Source organism: Podarcis erhardii, assembly GCF_964252035.2.
Source record: "Podarcis erhardii genome assembly, chromosome: 11".
In the NCBI taxonomy this organism is placed as follows: Eukaryota; Metazoa; Chordata; class Lepidosauria; order Squamata; family Lacertidae; genus Podarcis; species Podarcis erhardii.
The window spans coordinates 32,019,590-32,040,652 of NC_138501.1; the positions used below are offsets into that span (position 1 = coordinate 32,019,590).

Below are 21,063 nucleotides of genomic sequence, written 5' to 3' on the forward strand. Positions count from 1 at the left end.
CAGAGGTGTACCTCTTGACAAGGAGCTGTAACTAAACATGATAGTTTGTTTGTTTTTTAAACCTGCTTCCGCTTGCTTAGGTTACATGCTATAATGGTAGCATTTGCAAGGCCCAACTTCAATTGCCAAACATGCAATGGATGAGCTATTCTGTCACACTCCCATAGTATAAGCATCAGTAATTAATGAGTTTCAGCTCTATGCAAATTTCCACTGTGTTTATGAGAGACAATTTAATGAGTTGCGAAAGGCTATATTTAGAATGACAATAATTATATAATTTATGAAATTGTTATTATCTAAGCAACTAGAAATGAGATGGCTTGTTTCATATTTAATATGTCAGAACTTTCCCTTACTGCATGCCATGTAGATCCAGCAGTGAGTTCAGACTTTTCCAACAGAAGTACGTCTTTCATGCCAGCCTTGGCCAGGTGGTAAGCAAGACTCACACCAACACAACCACCTCCAATAATTACTGTTTCTGCTGCATCTTTCCATCTTGCTTCTATAGAAGGTTTTTCTTCCCTAGGAAAAACATAGAAACAGGAATCTTGCTTCTTTGCCTTTTTTATATACAGTGGTACCTCGGGTTAAGTACTTAATTCGTTCCGGAAGTCCGTACTTAACCTGAAACTGTTCTTAACCTGAAGCACTATTTCTGGGTTAGCGGAGTCTGTAACCTGAAGCGTATGTAACCCGAGGTACCACTGTACTGTATTTCTTATGTATTTTACATAAATAGTACAAGAAGTATATTGTTATCCATAAGATGGAAGAGAGAAAGAAGCCTCAGTTTAAAAAATAAATTATATAATAAATAAATAAATAAATTATCAAATCCCCCTCTTTCCTAGAGAATGAAAATCAAATGCCCTTCTTTTCTAGAGAATGAAAACAGCTAGTCAATTATGAGAGTTATTTGCTGTACTTTGTGCAAAATCATAGCACAGCTGGTAGAGCATGAGACTCTTAATCTCAGGATTGTGGGTCTGGGCACCATGTTGGGCAAAAGATTCCTGCATAGCAGTGGGTTGGACTAGATGAGCCTCATGGTCCTTTCCAACTCCACAATTCAATGATTCTATTCATAACACTGTTCCTTTCAGAATGATACCCACTACCAATCCGCTGAGAGCGCTTCAAAATATCCCCCTCCCATTTTATCCAGGTTGCGAAATGAGGATTCACTCAGAATGCTTTTAGCTAATCACACTGCTGCTGCAACTCTGAGAGAAGCTTAGTTAACATACCATTCCAGACACTGGGTAGGAAGCAGCAGAAAGAGCAGGCAGGTTGTGCCACTTTTGTTTAAAGCAGAGGCAAGGAGCCACAACAAGATTTTTGTTTTCCGTGCTGGAGGGAAAGACTCGCTTTCTTGCAGTGCCATGCAGAACCCCCCTGCCTGCCTTCAACATCTCCATTTGTCCTCCGATTCCCCAGCCTTGCTTTCTTCCCCTGCCACACACTCACTTGTGTATGTGTCAACTCTGTGTTTGCTTCCATATAACCTACTTACTGAGCTTTCATCCTGCTTTGTTTGCAGGGCCAGCTCACCCATGAGGACAGGTGAGATGACTGCCTCAGGCAGCAGGATCCACAGGGGCAGCAGATCCTGATATAGATCTTTATTCCTCCTTTGTTCCTGATGTAGGTCTTCAATCACCCCATTTTTCTTCGTGGGGAGGAGGGCACCATTTGGTGGTTCACCTCAGGTCCCAAAATGTATTGGGCTGGCCCTGTCTGTTTGTACATGTTTATGGAGCTATTTATTGAGCATTCATTCTTATTCTTTTGGCAGGGAGGTCACACAATGGCGACAGTCTAGAAGTGCCCAGTGTGTGTTTCTGGATTAAGTGAGTTTGCCTCTTGTGACCTCTGGCTCTGCGTCTCCCAAGCTCCAGTTGCTGTTAGCTGCCCTGCCACTGCCCTACCAGCTCAAGTGAGCAGCAGCCACCACTGTTCACCACTCACAACCATTCACAGGTTCATTCACCCGAAAGGCAGCTTCCATATTGAGCTGAGGTATACCAATTTAATGTTCAAAAGTCTTCAATTGTGTGTTTACCTTTCAGTGTGTATTAATCATACACCATGTGGGAATGGACACAGAATGGACCTTTCTTAATTTTGGTTGATCTCTAAACAGAAGGGTTATAGTTGGGGATGGGAAGAGGGAGGGACATCTCAGTGTCACCAACATGCAAGGATTTCGGAGAAAGTATTTACCTTTTTAGCTAAGGCATTCCACACCTGTATAAAAGTTACAGAGTATGGGCTACAACAGGATGCATACAAATGCACTCCAAAAACACCTCCACAGACACTGTTAGAGGAGAAAAAGGCAATTTTGTAGAGTTCTAAGTATGCCAAGAATGGATCAAAGGCAAGCAGGAATATATGCAGCCTTTTAGAAACGACTTAGGACATTAAGACTTGGGTTCTAATCCTTATTCAACAACAAAGCTTCCCAGATGACAAAGGGGTGAGTTTCTCTCGGCTGTTGTGAAGATGAAAGGACAAGACAATGTATGCCACCCTGAACTCTGTGAAGGAACAATACAATAAAAAAATGTAACTAAATATTAATTTGACTTCTCACAGGATCTGCATTAAATTTGTTCAGGTGTAATTCAGTGCATCCTCACCCTGCTATGTTTTAATACTTTTACGCATGTAAAACGCAACCCAAAGTCTCTCTGCCTCAGACCAATTTCACGAAATAGGAAAAACACCCCTTTTTAAGTCAGGAGCACCCCAAAACTTCCCAATCTCGAGTCTGGGACACCAACACCACAGAGCAGCTTGGCTGCCTATGCACACAGAACCAGCCTTTATTTGAGGCCAGACTCGAGAATAACGCGGCCAGCGACGCTAGACAAGAAGTGAAGGCAAGAGCCTGAAGCTGGACTCACCACCTTTCAGTGGTCGGGCTGCAGGCAAAAGGCCGAGCAGGGAGCGCGAAGGCGGGCTCCCTGCCCCACAGCTTTGGCGGGAGCGACCGCAGAGCTCCCCGGAGCATGGCTTCTTCTCTCTCTCTCTCTCTGTCTGTCTCAGGAGATGGTGGCTCGGCCAGCCGAGGCTCTTTCCTTCCCAATGTGCACCCCGCTCCCGCTGCTCCCCACAAGACAGACAGGCTGAGCCGTCCTTTTCCAGTTGGCAGAGCTCACTCTGCGGCCAATCCCCACGGCGGAGGGAACCAGGACCGCCCCTCGAAGGCGAAAGAGCAGCTTATGGGGGTGTTGTTGTTATCTTTAAACATTTCTGCCTTTGAGGGAGCCATTGCTGGATGGGTTCCCCCCGCCGAAATGGCTTCTTGGGAGCTAGGGATGCGGGTGTCAGGGCGAGGAGACAAGAACTGAGGCTTAAGGGAAGTTAAGGAAGAAAACGACATTGGCGCCGTGAGGGGAGCCGAAACGCGGTGGAGGCGCACCCAAACCTAAGACCAACTCTTTCGTATTTTAAAAAGTGCTTTTCCTCCTGCGCCCCCTCCCACCCTATTGTAAGCGGTCCATGTTTTTATACCCGGTAAAGATAAATATTTGGGTGGGGTTTAGGAAAAATGACTTGCTTCCTGCAATGAGGAATCTCAAAACCTTGGGAAGTATACACGAAATCCTGAAAATGGCCGTTGGAAGCCAGCTTCTAATAGCACACTGAAAAAATATGATGCATCTGTGGCATCCATGGACTAGGCGCTTGAGGGAGGCGAGGGGAATTACTTGGGAATTTGAAGCATTGCTTCCTCCCACCCCGTAGGAAGCTGCCATATACTGAGCGGCACCATCGGTCTATCTTGCTCAGTATTGTCCACACTGACTGGCAGCGGCTGCCCAGGGTTTCAGTCACAAGTTTTCCCCAACTTTGGACCTGCTGCATGCGAGGCAAAATGCTGCGCCGTTAGCGCTTAACACCCTAATAATTATTTATAGGTAGCTATGAGTTGCCAAATGCTCGAAGTGGCGCTTTAAATGTATGGAGCGTTTAAGTAGCCGCGATTCTACACTGCTGCTTCTTCGAGAGTGAGAAAGACGTTATCCGGTGCTTGAGTTCTCGAGGCACCGTTACTTTTCGCCCTTCGCAGAAAGGAGCAAATCCGAGCAGGGTCTTGCCCGGGGGAACGCAGCTATATCGAGACGCCTCTTCCCCCAATCGACTTCCAGCTCAGGATCCACCCACCGCCGGCCGCCCCTTCCCAAGGATATAAAACGCGCGAGCGCTTTGGTGCGCTCTCTGTGCCTCTTCGCTGGGGCGCGCTGCGTTTGTTTGTCTCGGCGGCAGAGGAGGGAAAGTGCAGTTCCCGACAAGGATCGACAGGGCGGCGGATCATGGCACCTATTGGAGGGACCCCGAAAAACAAGAAGGTAAAGCCGCCGGCTGCTTGGGGCGCTTGCTTTCTTGATTTTGTTGTGAAGAGAGCCCCGAGGTGTAATAGAACCGCCAACCTTAGAGACCTTTCTCTGTCTTCGGAGGGTTCGGGCAAGAGGTGATCGATTATCTCCTGCAAGGCGTCATCGAGAAAAAGAACAACGGTGTTTTAATAGAAAAGTTGTGAGCGAGAGAGAGGGGTCGTTTGGGGCTTTGCTAATAGGCAGACCCTGGGGGCTTCAAGAGGGTCAAAGGTGAAAGTCCGCTCCACGAGTTGAGGTATAGAAATAGACACCTCGGTCTACACTCGTGGTTCCCAACGTGGGGCACACGCCCCACAGGGGGGCAATTCGAGAATGAGTTATTAACAGTGAATGGCCTTTTAGGCTTCCTCCATGTGAATAGGAGTTCACTTTTCGAATAATAAGATATGAATCTTCATTGTCATTAGAAAACTTCACTAGAAGACTCATTGTTAATTGCTTTCATAAATGTTACCCCTGTGATTTCAAATGAATTTATCTAAATATTTGTGTTACTGTTGTTTGGTCATGTATATGACTAAAACCTAATAGGAGAGGTAAAAGTACTCTTAAACATTAGACCTATGAATAATATGCCTGTTGGAGAATGGAGTATGTATGTGTGTTTTAACTTGCACTGGACTAGCTACTTTGAATCTGCAGGACAAAAACTACAGGTTATATAAAGTATATGTTTGAAGGAAAGTCACATGTGGGGGGAAATCTGAAGAAAAAGATTATTTGATCTTATCAATACAGCTTTTATGAAGATGGATGATCTAGCATATGATACTAGATAGTGTTCAGAAAAACAGAGATTAAAAAAGTAGCACCAGTCAACCAATAAACATCTCCTTGGCCATGATTTTGGTAGTGTTAATGGAGAAAGAAAGGTAAATCTGGGCAATGTTATGGATAGAAGAACAAAAATATTTGACTACTGTGGAAAATGTGGGCACCTCTTGCATACAAAGCATGAAAAATGAAGAGAAGTGTAAACAATGTGTTGTGAATCATGCTGCCCAAAAAGCCTCACATAGAGCTAAGAATGAGAGACACTGTCATGTTGCTGTAGCAGAGAACTATTCTTTTGCAAGAGTTTATAAATACGGTATTTGCATATGTCCGTGACCAACACCTGGCAAAGCATTTGGTGGAAACTTCTGTAAAACTTTTACTTAAGCAAGAAAGGCAATGTGCCCCATTCCAGAACAGCTGTTTCCTAACGGAAGGGTGAACTTTTTGGTGATAGGAAAATGCAATGCCTATCAGATTTGTTTTTAAAATGTTAGCGTCCAGATTATATGTTCCTAGAACATATGGGCAAGTGTAGTGTGTAACATGTGCACTGTTAGACTCAATTCACACTGTCTTCACTTCAGAAGCTGAGTTTTATGAAGCAGGTCTGGTAAATCGTGAAGCGGTTAATAAAAAAGGGGACACAGACATTTAGGGAGAGGTCAGTCTGAGATTCAACAGCAACTGTCACTGCAGCTATGAAAAGAAACACAGGACAGCTGTCACTAGTGCCTCAGTTAACTATGACTGAGGGATCACAAAAAGAGCCGTTCAGATGGCAGCCCAGGCAATTGTCAGCAAACTTTTTCCTAATAAATAGCATTACATACTCAAGGGGAAATAATACTTTGAACAGGATCTGCCATCAAGCACATAAGGGAGTAATAACCCAAAATGACACCTTGTCTTAGGGAAGGGCATAGTTTAGTATAGGAGCTTCTATCCCCAGGATATCCAAGTGGGACTAAGAAAGACTCCTCCTTGAAATCCTGCAAACCACTGCCAGTCAGTGTAGAAAATTCTGAGCTAGATGGATGAGACTTGATATAAAAACCAATATACGACACAAATAGGTTCAAGTCTACCTGGTCGCCTAAGAGGTGTTAGTATGATATACTATAAATGCCGTCAGTGGTAAGAATCACCTCCAGACGGTATTTTACAGAATGCAAATATTGTTTTTCCTTTTAGGCCCATAATAACTACCAGATATGTTTCTATAGACAAAGTAATAAAATATTTTGTACAAATAATTTTTTATAAATATATATATGAAGTTGCTGTAATGGAGAGGATTTCCAAGAAGTGGTGATAATGAAGTGCCAGGAAGGGTGAAGATTGAGTTCCTTTGACCTATCAGGGTCTCAATACAGTAGTCCTCTTAAATCATGAATGAGTAATTTCCATCCTGGAAGCTGAATGTGACCATCTACATATTTCCTGTAGTTTTTGTCGTGCAGATTCAAAGTAGCTAGTCCATTGCAAGTTAAAAAATTGTGCTCTGTGAACCCAGCACACAACTGGTGAATTTAGTGGCTGTTGTAACAGTCCTGCATTTAAAGAATAAATGCAGTGACGCAAAATGACTTTGTGTGAGTTTCAGAGGGTTGAGTAATAAACTTGGCATAGTCCTCCTGGCAAGCATTCCCTTATCAGTGGGAATGATATAAAACTAGCACACAGAGAGAGAATTAAGACAGATGTGTTGGCATGGTTGATGATAGCTGCTTTCTACATTGCAATCTACCAGTAGAGTCTTACAAAGTTTCTTCAGAAAATATCAGCTCTCATCTGTGGCTCCTAGAAGCTGCCAGTATGTGACAGCTTCAGGAACAGCTTCAACGGGCAAGCTAAACCAGATGAGGGTAGCCGATGAGTCTCAAACCCTTGGCAAGTTAGGGACTTCCCTTACATGCAAAGACAGACTGCGGCGGATTGAGTGGACAAGATCAATAGTGGGTCCAACGGTCAAGAAGGCAGCTTCTGCATATCCTGTAGAGGGAAATTAGGGGCATATGGGGCTCATCAACTTGGGAAAGTAGCCCATCTGCTTTCAGAGAATGAAAACTCTGATCCTAAACCTCCGCTGCCTTGTGTGATATCTTGTGGAGAAGATAAGGCTAAGGAGTAAACTCTACACAAATCCATTATGGAGACTTAAGAGGAGTGGATGGTGCCTTGTACGCCTCCTTCTGGCAACTCCTGCTGCCCTGCTGGAATCAGACATATTGCTCTGCTTTCCTTTGGACCACACCAACAAGTGGGGTCTTGTCTAGGCATCCCAGGACCTCCATACACACTGCCCAAGCTTGCACCCCAGAAAGACCAGCGGCTTAACTTTATACGTTGTATGAAATGTTAATGTCTTTTATGATTTTTCTCCTCCCCATGATATAGTGTATTTATGTATATGTTTTCAGATATAAGTTGCTTGCAGACGTTTTAGCTGAACTTTCTAAAATATTATATGAACACTATGTAGTTCTTCTTCTTCTAGGGTATTCTTGAACGTCTAGATGCTGGAGAAATTGTGATTGGTGATGGAGGATTTGTCATTGCTCTCGAAAAGAGGGGATATGTAAAAGCTGGGCCTTGGACTCCAGAAGCTGCTCTAGAACACCCAGAAGCAGGTTAGTTTAATCTGCAATGTATACATTATGAATTGTGTAAAATTCCCAGTTGTAGAATACACATTGACCCCTATGCTTGATAAAGTTAGTCATGATAAAAGCTGTGACCCTAAACAAACTTACTAGGGAGTAAACATCATTAAATACAATGAGTAAGGCTATAAAGGATTGTGCTTTATGCCCCTTGAAATCAGTGGAATAAGTCAGGTGCAATTAGTTCACATCCCATTTCATTCAATGGACTTAATCACAGTCCAACTTAGCTAAATAGGAGCTGTTGGGCACAACACACAGGCCAATGAAAATTGGTTCTATTCAACAAATTTTAATGGGCTCTTTAATGGGCACATTTTCTGATTTATACCTGATTTTGTATTTTATGACACTTTGAACTGGTTATTACAGAAATATTGCTTTAACATTATATCAGTAATATTTAACCTTTTTTATATTTTTGCAATTTCGGGACTGCCTTAAAATAAGGATTTAAAGTATACTGTTTGTTATCCTGTGTCTGAAGGCATCTATAGGTCTTTGAAGATAGGGTCCTGGATTTACAAAGACAAGGGGATGCAAGCAAATACTGTGATAATCACAAAAAAGCCATATTAATGTAATCAGTGGTCCTTTGGTTATCCTCTGCTTCTATAAGTAGCAGACAATGTGGTGGGACGGCACTGCTCACCTGACCTCCGGTCATTACATTGTAGATATTTACCAGGAGGGGGATAGTGGCTATGGTGCAAATGCACTAATGGGAGTATTGGATTGGCTCTGCCTCTGCATTTGCACCATGCAGGCTTTGCCAGCACTTCACCACTCTACCTCCTGGTAAGCAGCAGTGATGCAACTAACAGGAGGTCAGGTGAACAGTAGTACCCCACAACATCGTTTGTATCTGATGGTGTCAAATACTAGGTGTTCTGGTACCATTTTCAGTAGTAGCTTTATATTCAAAATCATTTGGCAAAACCTGTACCTCTTCAAAGACAAAACTGTCCCTGCCACAGTATGGGGAGAGTGAAATTAAGCCTGACGCTACTACAGTGGTGCCCCGTAAGACGAATGCCTCGCAAGACGGAAAACCCGCTAGACGAAAGGGTTTTCTGTTTTGGAGGCGCTTCGCAAAACAAATTTCCTATGGGCTTGCTTCGCAAGACGAAAATGTCTTGTGAGTTCCTGCGGGTTTTTTCCCCTGCCCCCCTTTTTCTAAGCCGCTAAGCCGCTTATCTGCTTATCCGCTAAGCCGATAAGCTGCTAAAAGCCGCTAAAAGCCGCTAATAGCGCTAAGCCGCTAAGCCGTCAATGGGCTTGCTTCGCAAGACGAAAAAACCGCTAGACGAAGAGACTCGCGGAACGGATTAATTTCGTCTTGCGAGGCACCACTCTACTTCTGTCCACCACTACAATTTTCCATGTATCACTCCAACTCCTTCAAAGTAAGACAAGATTTTAAAAATGCAACAAACAACTATTTCACAACTGGGGTGTATTGCGAAAGTCCCATACCAGTCAGGCAAACAGTGTTCTAAGTGTGAAATAGATGTGACATTAAATCATTCTTAAATTACATTTTTATGGGTCAAAATGGGGGGGGAGAGGGGTGACAGAGAGTGTCAGTGTGTCAGATGTGACCTTGAAACTGGATAGGAAACCAAACAGTCTTAAAGTGAAGAAACAGAGCCTGTTTTTCTTGCCTTTGGTTAGAGTGCGGATGGTGCCAGCTATTGCACAGTAACTGCTGTGGGATTTGAGAAAGCTATTCTGGCATCATAATTATAAACACATGTGCTTGGAATTAAGTCCTTTTTATTGTGCCAGAAAATGCTTCCTAAATGAGGTAACGAGTAGAAGTAATTAGTGGCCTACCTGTGCACATTAAGTACTGCAGGGATACCAACATGGCTACCCTGCAGGTGTTGTTGGATTACAACTTCTATCATCCTTGACCTTTGGTCATGCTGACTACGGCCAATTGAGGTTGGGATCCAGTAACATCGGGAGGACACTGCATTGGCTGTCTGTGTTCTATTGTCTCTATAAATTCATTGTAGTTGTGGGTGGCACATTTCCCATTTAAAATCTACTTTTGATACACTACCTGTTAAAAATGCTATTGCATATTGCACCAGTAGACTAAGGAAAAATAGCTTAATTGGCTAAAGACAATATCCAGTAGTGGAGAACAGACTTCTATCCATGCAACAGGACTTCCCCTTCCTCTCCTCCTCCTCATGCAGCTCCCTGCATGCCTACTAAAACTGCAGGCATGTCCAACAGGTAGATTGTGATCTACTTGTAGATCACGGGGTGTTCCTGGTAGATCTTTGGCCCCTCAGTGATCTCCTCCCCGCCAAAAGGGGAAAAAACCTGTGGCTTCCTAAAAAAAGTTCAACAACTTTGGTCCATCCAACGACAATGGGTAGATCACTGCCAGTTTTTTTAATACTGTGAGTAGATCACAGTCATTTGGGAGTTGGGTGTCCCTGAGAGTCTAGAGAAACTGGGGGGAGGAGTGCAGGAGGCTGCAGAGGGAAAGAGAAGAAGGGGAAATCTGCTTGGATAACACTGGATAACACTCTAAGGAAAGGAAAAAATGTGCCTTTCTTTTGCAACTTCAGATCTACCTGGAAGTCGTTCATCAGCTATTATCATATGAATCCTATTTATTTATACTTCTACTCAAGTCAGCATTGTTCTTACTTTTACAGGCAGGAAAAAGAGGATGAGAGAGAGAGTGATTTTGCTTTCCCAAGATACCTCTACAATAGAGATGAACCTTAAACCTTCCTGGTTCAAATCCAATTTTGTCCAACTGTCAGACCTACAAGTGAAATGGTTTAACAGTCTCAGATGCCTTTTGCATTAATCATGTACCAATTGCAAGTTGGGAAATTAATGTGCAGATTTTTTAATTGATTAAATACGCATACCCTTTATTAAGAAATCAATGGGAGTGTTTCTTTTTAACAGTATAACAACTCAGTTAAAAATGAAGCAAATCACTATGTGTAGGTCATAAAATGGAACATAAGGCAATACCATGTAAAAGGAGCTGCTGCCACATGATATTAATATCATATTTGACTCTTCGTTTTGTTTAAACATTTTGCAGTTCGTCAGCTGCATCGAGAATTCCTCAGGGCTGGATCAAATGTTTTACAGACATTCACCTTTTATGCCAGTGATGACAAATTAGAAAACAGGGGGAACTATGTAGCTGATAAACATTCTGTGAGTAGTTTCAACTGCTTTTTATTTTTATTGACAAGGAGAGTTACATGATCTCAACGCAGAAACGTGGGTCATCTTTGCAAGACATAACTTATTAATTCAAAGATGTAGATTTAAAAATTCATATAGAAATAAAATATATGAAGATTTAGTATACTGAAATGGCATGACAGAGATGCTGCCTGGATTACCTTCCAAAAAAACCAGGGACAACCGCCTGTCAGATGAAAGAAGCAAGCTAGTTACTCTTACTGTACTTATTTCTCACAAAGCACTTTCAAGTTGTTTAATACTGTGGAAAACATGAGCCGACAAGGGCTAAATTTATCAATTAATTGTGACAAAGAAAAGTTTGTATACCCATATACAGAAGTAACTCCTTATAGTGTGACATATTATGTGCAAGACATGAATAGCCAAGAAGAATGTTTGTTTAAACCTAGTTGCTATTTTTTAATCTAGAAACTAAAGTTGGAGGCCAGTTTGTCCTTTGCTCCTCCTTAGAGATATCGTAACACTGTGGTTACGTTTCAGACTTGAAAACCATTCCTTCCCCCCAATATTTTCCTCAGGTGCTTTTAAATCTCTCACTTGAGAACATGTCAGCAATGTCAGGACAGAACCAGAGAAGAGATACAGACACTTTTGTCAACACTGAGAGGCACTCTCCACTTCAATATTTTAAAGATCATTTGCCTATTTTTAGGTACTCGGTTAGGATCACACATGTCCTCACTCTAAATTACCTTTGCTTGCCAGGAGTGACAGAATAAATGACATTTGCTGCATGATTCCTGACTGGGTGGGACTACTGATGAAGACCTAGTTAATTGTTGGTTGGTTAGTTGCTTTTGCCAAAACAGAAGCAGGCTGGCTCAATAGCAGCAAAGAGAGGCGAACTATATTTATGTTGTGATTAGAAGGAGTTATTTTCAGGAAATATTTTTGGGACCTCTGAAGATACTATTTTGGACCCAAAAACGAAGCAGGCAAACATTTACACTGTCCTCTAATAAAAACCACCCCCTTATGAAACTGTACTGTGATGATTGGTAAAATGTGAGACTTCTTAGCTGGACAACAAATGTAACGTGTATTCATTTTTCCTACAATAAAAGTGTAGGTATGTGTATGGTGTAAGTCCGTACTAATGCTATTTCTGTATTATCAGGGCAAGAAAGTAAACGAAGCAGCCTGTGATATTGCAAAAGAAGTGGCTCAAGAAGGGGATGCTTTGGTGGCTGGAGGCGTCAGCCAAACCCCTTCATACTTAAGTAGCAAGAGTGAAGCTGAAGTTAAATCAATCTTTCGAAAGCAGCTAGAGGTTTTTACTAAAAAGAATGTGGACTTCTTAATTGCAGAGGTAAATGCAACCATTAAGGAAACAGTAAGTGGTGATAATGTGGGAAACAGCTTTTGTGATAGGTTCATATCCAGAGTTTGTGTGAACTGAAAAACTGCTTGCACAATGGGGCTCTGCAGATTTGCAACCCACCTACCCCCAAAGAGTGACCAAGGCATGCCAAAACCGGGCCTAAACCCCTATTGAAATGGATCTAGAAAATCTGTTTCATCCAAGAGTGCCAGAGTTGGGGGTGGGGCACCCCCTCAGAAATTTGTACCCAGGGCCATGTGCCCCTCAGCCCCCCCCCCCCTCCAATGCTGGAAGGTGTGGGATAACAATGTCTTGGGCCTAGCCTCTGCACAAACAAATCAGAATGAATGCTCAATAAACTGATATCATATAGCCTCCACATAAATTTTACATGAACAAATCAGGATAGATGCTCAGTGAGTAGGTTGGTAGAACCCTTAAACAGATACCCTGAGGTACAAATGAGTTTAGTATATGACGAAAGATACTCAGCAAATGCAATTTTTGGAGGGAAAGTTTTGAATATTTAGAAAATAACAGGAATCCTCATTTCCCTCTCCACTGGGCTGGGAAGAGGAAGCACTGGCTTCAGCAAAGGTGTCTCCCAACTGAAGGTGAGTGGCCCACTGGTGGTATTCTTCTTGCCATTGGAGGGCAGCAGAAAGCCTTGAAATATGGAGCATTCCAAAGGTGGGGAGGGAGCAGAGCTAGGCATTAGGCCCCTTGTGGAGTCGATCAATGTGCCAGTCTGGAGCTCCGGCAGTGATCAGGGCTAATCGTAGTCCACCTCCGTTTCATCACAGCCACCATGCATAGATATGGGGCAGATGCAACGATGGCTCTGACCCTCCACAAAGCCCTTTTATCAGGGGGTGGGGTTTTTGCATTGTATCCCAATTTTTTTAAAAAAGTACTTTTTCTTTTAGTCTTTTGTTTGTTTCTGTCACATTTTCACACCAAAGATAGCATTATGCTCTGAACTCTTTCTCTCTCTCTTCTCTCTTACTTACTCCTTTCATCTCTTTTTAGTATTTTGAACATGTGGAAGAAGCTGTGTGGGCAGTTGAAACCTTAAAAGAAGCTGGGGTTCCAGTTGCAGCAACTCTTTGTATTGGTCCAGAAGGAGATATGCATGGCATATTACCTGGAGAATGTGCTGTCAAACTTGTAAACGCTGGTAAGATTCTATATTTGACGTATCCATCGTGATACAAGTTAAAATATTAGCGATATGGAGTGAGATGAATGAAGCTCAGCAAAAGTAGGTGCATGTTTGAGTAGGAAAATATTGGACAAGGTGAAAGGGAAGGCCTGTTGGCTCATAGTGGACCCAGCTTGTGGGGGGGGGCATTGCCTCATTCTCCCTAATGGACCAATTACTCAAATAGTTCTACTTTTTATTTTAAAATTTTGAATCTGCTTTATTAAGGCTCAAAGTCAAAATGGGACTTTAACAAGTGCTTTGCAAATGACCCTGTCGCCCACTTTAGCTGTTGCAGCACAGAAAAACAGGCAAGTGGCCCCATCCACAGGCAAGTGGGGAACAGCTATCAATCTGCCTGAAAAGGTGCACGAGATGCAAATCCCGGCACAAATACTTGAAGCTTGTACCCCACACCCAGTGGCGTAGCGTGGGTTGTCAGCACCCGGGGCAAGGCAAGTAATTTGCGCCCCCTAACCCGTGGATTTGCGCCCCCTAATCCTACCCCTACCCCTAACCCCCAGATGTTGCGCCCGGTGCGGCCGGCCCCCCCTGCACCCCCCACGCTACGCCACTGCCCACACCCATACTTGGTTGCTTTACAATACCAACAATTCCACACTTAAATTAGGTGGCTAAAACGAATAAGCTTTGGATGGGAGGAACCAGGAATGGGTTTTTGTGTGAAAGGACTGTGAGCAAAAAAAAAAAAAACACACACACAACCAAATTTCTGGACTGGGAGGGATCACTAAGAGGTACATCCTGCCCTTTAATTCTAAGTATACATTTACCTCCCTTTCTAAGGAAGTATTTTGCATGTGATTCCAACCTGATAATTGCCACCTGCCCCAGATTTTAACTTGTCAGAATTAATTTTAAGATGTATTTTAATTAATTGATGTCTGTTTTTATGCATATTGTGTTGTTTTTATGATGCTAGCCTCAGCCGGGGAGGACGGGATACAAACAACAAACAAACAAACAAACAAAAACAAACAAACTTATTTAGTTAGTTAGTTAGTTAGTTTGTTAGTGATGCCAGCTTGTGGTCTTTGGGTTTGTGGGTGGGAACTTAGCAAATCCCTCAAGCTTGAAGTATGCCCACTCCAGGTCTAGAGTACATTCAGCCCAGTCCTGCAAGGTGTGGATCTCATACTTTAATCTGACGCTCCCAGCATTTCAAAGACAATAAGTACTTTGCTATTTATGTCTGTTTCCATACATGCATATTTAAAGTGCAGGTAAAAAACACACCATAACATCACAAGGGGCCCTTTATACACAGATCACATTAGTTTAAAAACATTGAATTGAAAGATATTGTGAAACACTTCACATCTTGTTCTTTAGGTGCTTCTATTGTTGGAGTGAACTGCCATTTTGATCCAGCTACTTCCCTCAAAACTCTGAAACTCATGAAGGAGGGCTTGGCAGCTGCTAAACTAAAAGCGCACCTCATGTCACAGCCACTTGCGTTTCATACTCCGGACTGTGGGAAGCAGGGGTTCATTGATCTACCGGAATTTCCTTTTGGTAAGACTTTTGTTGTTGTTGCTGTTCTTAGCGTGAAGCTGCGAGAAAAATAGCACTTAAATAGCAGTATACAGTATACATCAAATATCCAGTCCATGTACTGCAAATAGGCCCCATTGCCTTCAAAAGCATACACTTGGTCTGGAACTGAAGCCATGTTGCATTGTATAAAATGTATTATTAATTTTTTTTAAATGCACCATCATTCTATTCATATTTCAAGAGTGATTTATAGTCAATTAGATTAATTATAGGGATGCGGGTGGTGCTGTGGGTTCAGCGGTTCAAATCCCCACGACGGGGTGAGCTCCCATTTGTTCGGTCCCTGCTCCTGCCAACCTAGCAGTTCAAAAGCATGACAAAGTGCGGGAAGGTAAACGGCGTTTCCGTGCGCTGCTCTGGTTTGCCAGAAGCGGCTTAGTCATGCTGGCCACATGACCCGGAAGCTGTACGCCGGCTCCCTCGGCCAATAAAGCGAGATGAGCGCTGCAACCCCAGAGTCCGTCACAACTGGACCTAATGGTCAGGGGTCCCTTTACCTTTACTTAGATTAATTATAAAATACAACACTAAAACAGTAGGGTCAGAGTCTAAATATTTAAACCTAAAGATTGCTGGCAGGTAAACGTCTATAGCAAGAATAGGAACCATTTATCAGGCCACAGACCATGTTACTCAGCAAAAAGCTATTAGGGGTGGGGTCACATTTCATACATGGGCAGAGCCCAAAAGTAGATAGGGCCAGTTACCATGCAGATCCGCTGAGGGGTGTGTGTGTTATTTTCATCCTGTTATAGGGCTGGGCTTGATGTCCGTGCTGAGACTGGGATGAAATTGGGCCATCTGCTTCCCAGATGATCTGCAAATATCATCTAAGGAGCAGGAGAAAGCTACTGATTTTCATCCCCATCACAGTATGCTTAAAGCTTCCCACCCTGCATGCTGAACTGGGGATTAAAAATAAATAAATAGAATCTCCCTGTTCCTCAGATGATCTATTCCATTTGGTTGGGAAAACATGTAGGTAATTCTTGGAACTAGAAAAGAGTGCTGAAAAAATTGTTTAGATCACTTTGTGGAATAGGGAGCCCTACCTAAGAAAAGTCAGTTTGGAAACCGAAAACTTGCTCCCCAAGAGTGGCTGTTGTGGCTCTGCCTTATGGTACCTGGAAAGAGACTCCTTGCTGCTGTTTGCAAACTAAATAATTGTGAATAAATACACAATTGTCTGTCCTGGTTAGCGCTGTCTAAAGAAAACAAACCTATTTTGTAAAACATTTGGATGACAATGGTAGTGTTTTGCACAGATTTTTATCACCGAATGTTCAGATAATAATGAAGTTAAAGTAATTACATATCATTACAGCTTTGGAGCCAAGAATTCTATCCAGATGGGATGTTCACAAATATGCAAGAGAGGCCTATAATTTGGGGGTTCGATATATTGGAGGGTGCTGTGGGTTTGAACCATATCACATCAGAGCAATTGCAGAGGAGCTGGCCCCTGAAAGAGGATTTTTACCACAAGCCTCTGAAAAACATGGCAGCTGGGGGAGCGAATTGAGCATGCATACCAAACCATGGGTCAGAGCAAGGTAAAGTATATTTTTAACTCTGATACTAAAATAACCCACTATATATATTTCTTTTTCAGAAATGCATTGCTTCATATAGCAAATTTCTTGGTAGTAGTAGTAGAACTCTATGTCATGGTATAAAACCATGCACACAAGCAGTTTTGAACAGTAATTTTATAGACCTAAACACAAAGATGGAAGTAATGGATGCAGGATATTACTAAACATGTGCATTTAGATCAATACAGTGACTGAGTTAAATACCCTCCAGTTTACTAGAGTACCTGTTATTCAGCCATTGTACAGTAAAGTTTCATTCAGATTTCCTGATGATATAAATGTTGTTCCTTTCATGTTAGGCTGGAAGCATTTGCTATGTATAGTAAAGCTAGAGAGACTGAATTCAATCAGAATACTAGCTTCTTAGTTATGTAGTTTCCCCTCATGCTCCAAACATGTTGGGACATTTAGATATCAATTTCATAATAAACTTGTTCTGTTCATACTACTTCTTAGGCGCCCAATGCAGTGCCCATCAAGGCCTTCTGTCCCTACCAATTTTTAATTTTTTTAAAAAAACACCTGTGAGGGTTTTATTTCAGGCCAGGGGTTTCTCTTTTGGGGGGTCTGTGTTTTCTTTGTTTTGAGCTGTATGTAGATATGTTGCTGGGCCCCTGGGGAGATTTTGTTTCAGGGAGTGGAGGCAGTTCTGAGCATCACCATTTCATTCTGTGAAATGGGTATTTTGTGGTGCTCATAACAGTTTCTTAGATTTCCAAATATTCTCCTTCCCTGACACAAAATGTTGGGGATTCTTTTGTTGTTGTGTGGTATTGCCTTCCTTTTTGTTGCAGCTAAGCCAGAGGGCTACTATAAAGTTCAGCATATATCTGTATCATGGTTGTGAAGGTTGTCTAAGGTCCTGAAACCTCATTTAAATGTCTTACATTGCAGTCATTATATAGGTTGCCTTTGAAGTTCAACAATGTGCTGCCTTTGAACATTCAACAATGTTTAAAGCTATAGTCGAGATTTCTGGAAACCTACTATTCATATTCCTGGGGCTACAAAGTTCATTTTAGCCCCCTCCCCCTCTTCACTATATTATATATGTCAATGTTATTTTTGACCTGGCCTTAGGAGGAAAAGAAACTAGGAAATATGCATATAACCCTTTCAAAAGCACCTGTATTCCAGAAGTGATATATTAGGGTTTTATGCCTCAATATCCTTGGAGAGGTGGAGTGGGGAGAATTAGCAACAATACAGCACTACCAATGTGCCCCCTTAAGTGTTTGAGGCCCTCGGTGCTAGATCTCAGTGTCCTGGCTGAATGATTACACTATTAATCCCTCTGGCAAGTCAGGGTTGCCACATATCCTCTTTTTCCAGGACAGGTCCTCTTTTTCATGGGTATGTAAAATCAGAGGCCTCATAGTGAGCCATAGTTAAAAGTAGAACACCTTAAATTTAGTTATTAAAACAATCCTTTGCACTGTTAGGTTTACAACCGAAATTATTCTATGACAATCTGTTGATTTACATGCTAAAACATTTTGTAAAATATATCGTACTGTATCCCTCTTTGATTAAAAATATATTGAATAGGATTTGTCCCTTTTTTAACATAGGGCTAGGAAAGAATACTGGGAGAATCTCTTGCCTGCTTCAGGAAGACCATATTGCCCCTCACTGTCAAAGCCAGATGCCTGGGGGGTGACCAAAGGGGATGCTGAGTTGATACAGCAGAAAGAAGCAACATCTGAACAACAGCAGAAAGAACTCTTCAAAAGACAGAAATTCAAATCCAGCACTGTAGCATAGATTATTAGCAACTTTGTCTATGCAAAAACAAACATGTCACTGTATAATTGACAACTCAGTGGAAAGATCAGACAGAATTTATTAATTGCAAGTTGGAAGTATAATAAATCTCAAAACACTTTTTAAAAATTAAAATGCGCCCATGCTATGTGCTGCACTTCTATTGAATACTCCAACTTATTTGCAGTACACACAATTCAGAGCACGTTTATCCTCTAATCCTATTGAAATAATTGGGATTTAATGCTTACATGTAAAATAGTCCAATCCTAAGCAACTTTTCTCATAATTAAGTCACACTGCATTTAACAGAATTTCCTTCCTAGTGAAGGTGCTTAGGATTTCACCAAAGAACTTGGGTTAATTGGAACTTTATATGGATTGTGCCCATTATCTTAGATGGAGAAGCTTTATCTTCTATTTCCCCCCTTATAATCATAGCACTCTTTATGAAAGCTAAAAAAGATGAATACTTATTTTGGAAAGATATATTTTTCTCAGGATAAGAATAGCTTAAATCATTGCAATTATATAATTTTTAAAAAGAAAATATTTCTGATAAACAGCAGACTATTTTCAAAATATTTGTTGGTTTTATTCTCCCAGGCCTGAGATGCCATTGCGATCTCTAAATGCGTATTGCAGGAGATCAAATTAAGCTAAAAATTATTCTGCATTAAAAAAAGAGAAGTTTATTAAAAAGGGTTATTTACAGTCCCAATTAGAAACAGAAAAATGTAAAGAAGATACAAGAATATAAAACTCTTTTCTGCATGTGAAATCCAAACATGTAACTTCTGGAAATGTATGAAATCCACTTGGCTTTTCCATTACAAATTAGCAAGAAGTCTTATATAGATCATGAATGAAGTTTCCTCTTGAAACTTAGCTTCCCAGACTGTGGGTGGTATCCAAAAGTGATGGTACTGAAATAATCCACCATTGGAATGGGGAGGAGGCCATTTCAATGACCCCTAAATTCCATGACCTCTCTAAATCTGCCTCAAGGGTTGGGGGGGTACCCTCAGGGCAGATTTTTGCCCCACCCCCCCCGTATGTTTTTTGAGAGGTGCTATGCAGGAAGGGGAAATGGACAAAAAAAAAATCCCTCCCTGTTTTGCTGACCAATTCCTTCTGTCAATAGATAGTTGCCACTGGATACCACTCTATAACTATGCAAATATTTCTTCACCATGTAGCATCTGTGGAAGCTGATCACATTTACTTTCACCACTCAGCATGATTGATCCATTCCAATATACTTCACTGGTGCATCTGATCAAGAAGTTGAAATAATCTTTCTTGCATCTAATCTCGTATGAGGGCTTTGGTACCCACTTTTAAAAAGGGAGATCTCCATTGCTCACTGAAACTAAGGTCACATGTTAAAACCTTAATGATTGAAAATCTTCTGGCATGTGGCTCAGGGCTGGCCTGAGACATTTTGGCATCTGAGGCAAACCACAAAATAGCACCACCCTCCTTGCCAGGGAAGAAGGGCTGAGTGAAGATATACATCAGGAACAAGGGGGGGAAATAAAGATCTACATTGGAATCTGCTGTCCTCTGTGGTTCCTGCCACTTAAGGTGCTTGCCTCAACTTGCCTGATATAGCTAAATAAATGACTAATATCTGCTATATACTGAGGGAATTGGCCTATATGTGACATCATTCAGTTCTTTTATATCTAAGAGCAATGTTCTGTATTAATACAAATAAAGATTTACAAATTATCCTAATGTCTTGCTGTTTTAGGAGTGAAATTGTATTTAAAACGTGCATTGTTAAGAAAAATGAATAAAGGTACCTAACACAATGTTTTAACATGCTTTGTTTGGCACAGAATATTCTTCCTGAATATGTTTGCCTTGCCACCTTTCTTCTCCACGACACATTATAGAACTCTTTTGTAATTGTGCATACACACACAAAAAAGGCAGCATCAATCTTGTAACAATAAAGCAGGAATGGGAAGTTCTGGCCCTCCAGATGTAGCTGTAACAATATATATACAGTTAAACTTCAGTTGTCAAATGTAATCTGTTCCAGACGCCTATTCGGCTTCTGAAATGTGCAACAACCAAGGCTTCTGATTGGTTGCAGGAGCTTCCTGCACTCTGGAGAGCCTGTGTGGTATAGTGGTTAAGAGTCTCGTAGTCCGGTGAACCGGGTTTGCGTCTCCGCTCCTCCACATGCAGCTGCTGGGTGACCTTGGGCCAGTCACACTTCTCTGAAGTCTCTCAGCCCCACTCACCTCACAAAGTGTTTGTTGTGGGGGAGGAAGGGAAAGGAGAATGTTAGCCGCTTTGAGACTCCTTCGGGTAGTGATAAAGCGGAATATCAAATCCAAACTCTTCAAAGCAGAAGCTGCGCCAGATGTTCAGTTTCCGAAAAATGTTCAAAAACTGGAGCATTTACTTCTGGGTTTTTGGCGTTCAAGAGCTGAAACATTCCAAAACGGAGGCATTTGGGAGCCGAGGTTTGACTGTATATATA

General features: G+C 41.9%; 2 protein-coding genes across 3 annotated transcripts in view; one reads left to right on the forward strand and one right to left on the reverse strand.

Annotated features, from left to right (window-relative positions):
- DMGDH (dimethylglycine dehydrogenase) overlaps positions 1-3,118 on the reverse strand; it is a 42,757-nt gene extending 39,639 nt beyond the window's left edge. Inside the window, exons 1-2 of one of the 2 annotated variants that reach the window (XM_081881191.1) lie at positions 2,919-3,118; positions 360-528 (exon numbers count right to left, since the gene is read on the reverse strand). In XM_081881191.1, the coding sequence (XP_081737317.1) occupies positions 360-528; positions 2,919-3,022 (273 nt within the window). In that variant the 5' untranslated portion in view covers positions 3,023-3,118. Of the gene's footprint in view, positions 1-359; positions 529-2,915 lie in introns of both variants that reach the window. The other variant, XM_081881190.1, reaches the window with a different exon arrangement.
- A 1,088-nt stretch (positions 3,119-4,206) lies between these two features.
- On the forward strand, positions 4,207-20,300 carry LOC309352629 (betaine--homocysteine S-methyltransferase 1). Its single transcript, XM_081881233.1, has 8 exons — positions 4,207-4,364; positions 7,687-7,819; positions 10,935-11,053; positions 12,225-12,416; positions 13,458-13,605; positions 14,983-15,165; positions 16,532-16,760; positions 18,374-20,300. Exons 1-8 carry the CDS (start codon positions 4,329-4,331, stop codon positions 18,564-18,566), a joined length of 1,233 nt encoding a protein of 410 aa, XP_081737359.1. The 5' UTR covers positions 4,207-4,328; the 3' UTR covers positions 18,567-20,300.
- The last annotated feature ends 763 nt before the right edge of the window (positions 20,301-21,063 follow it).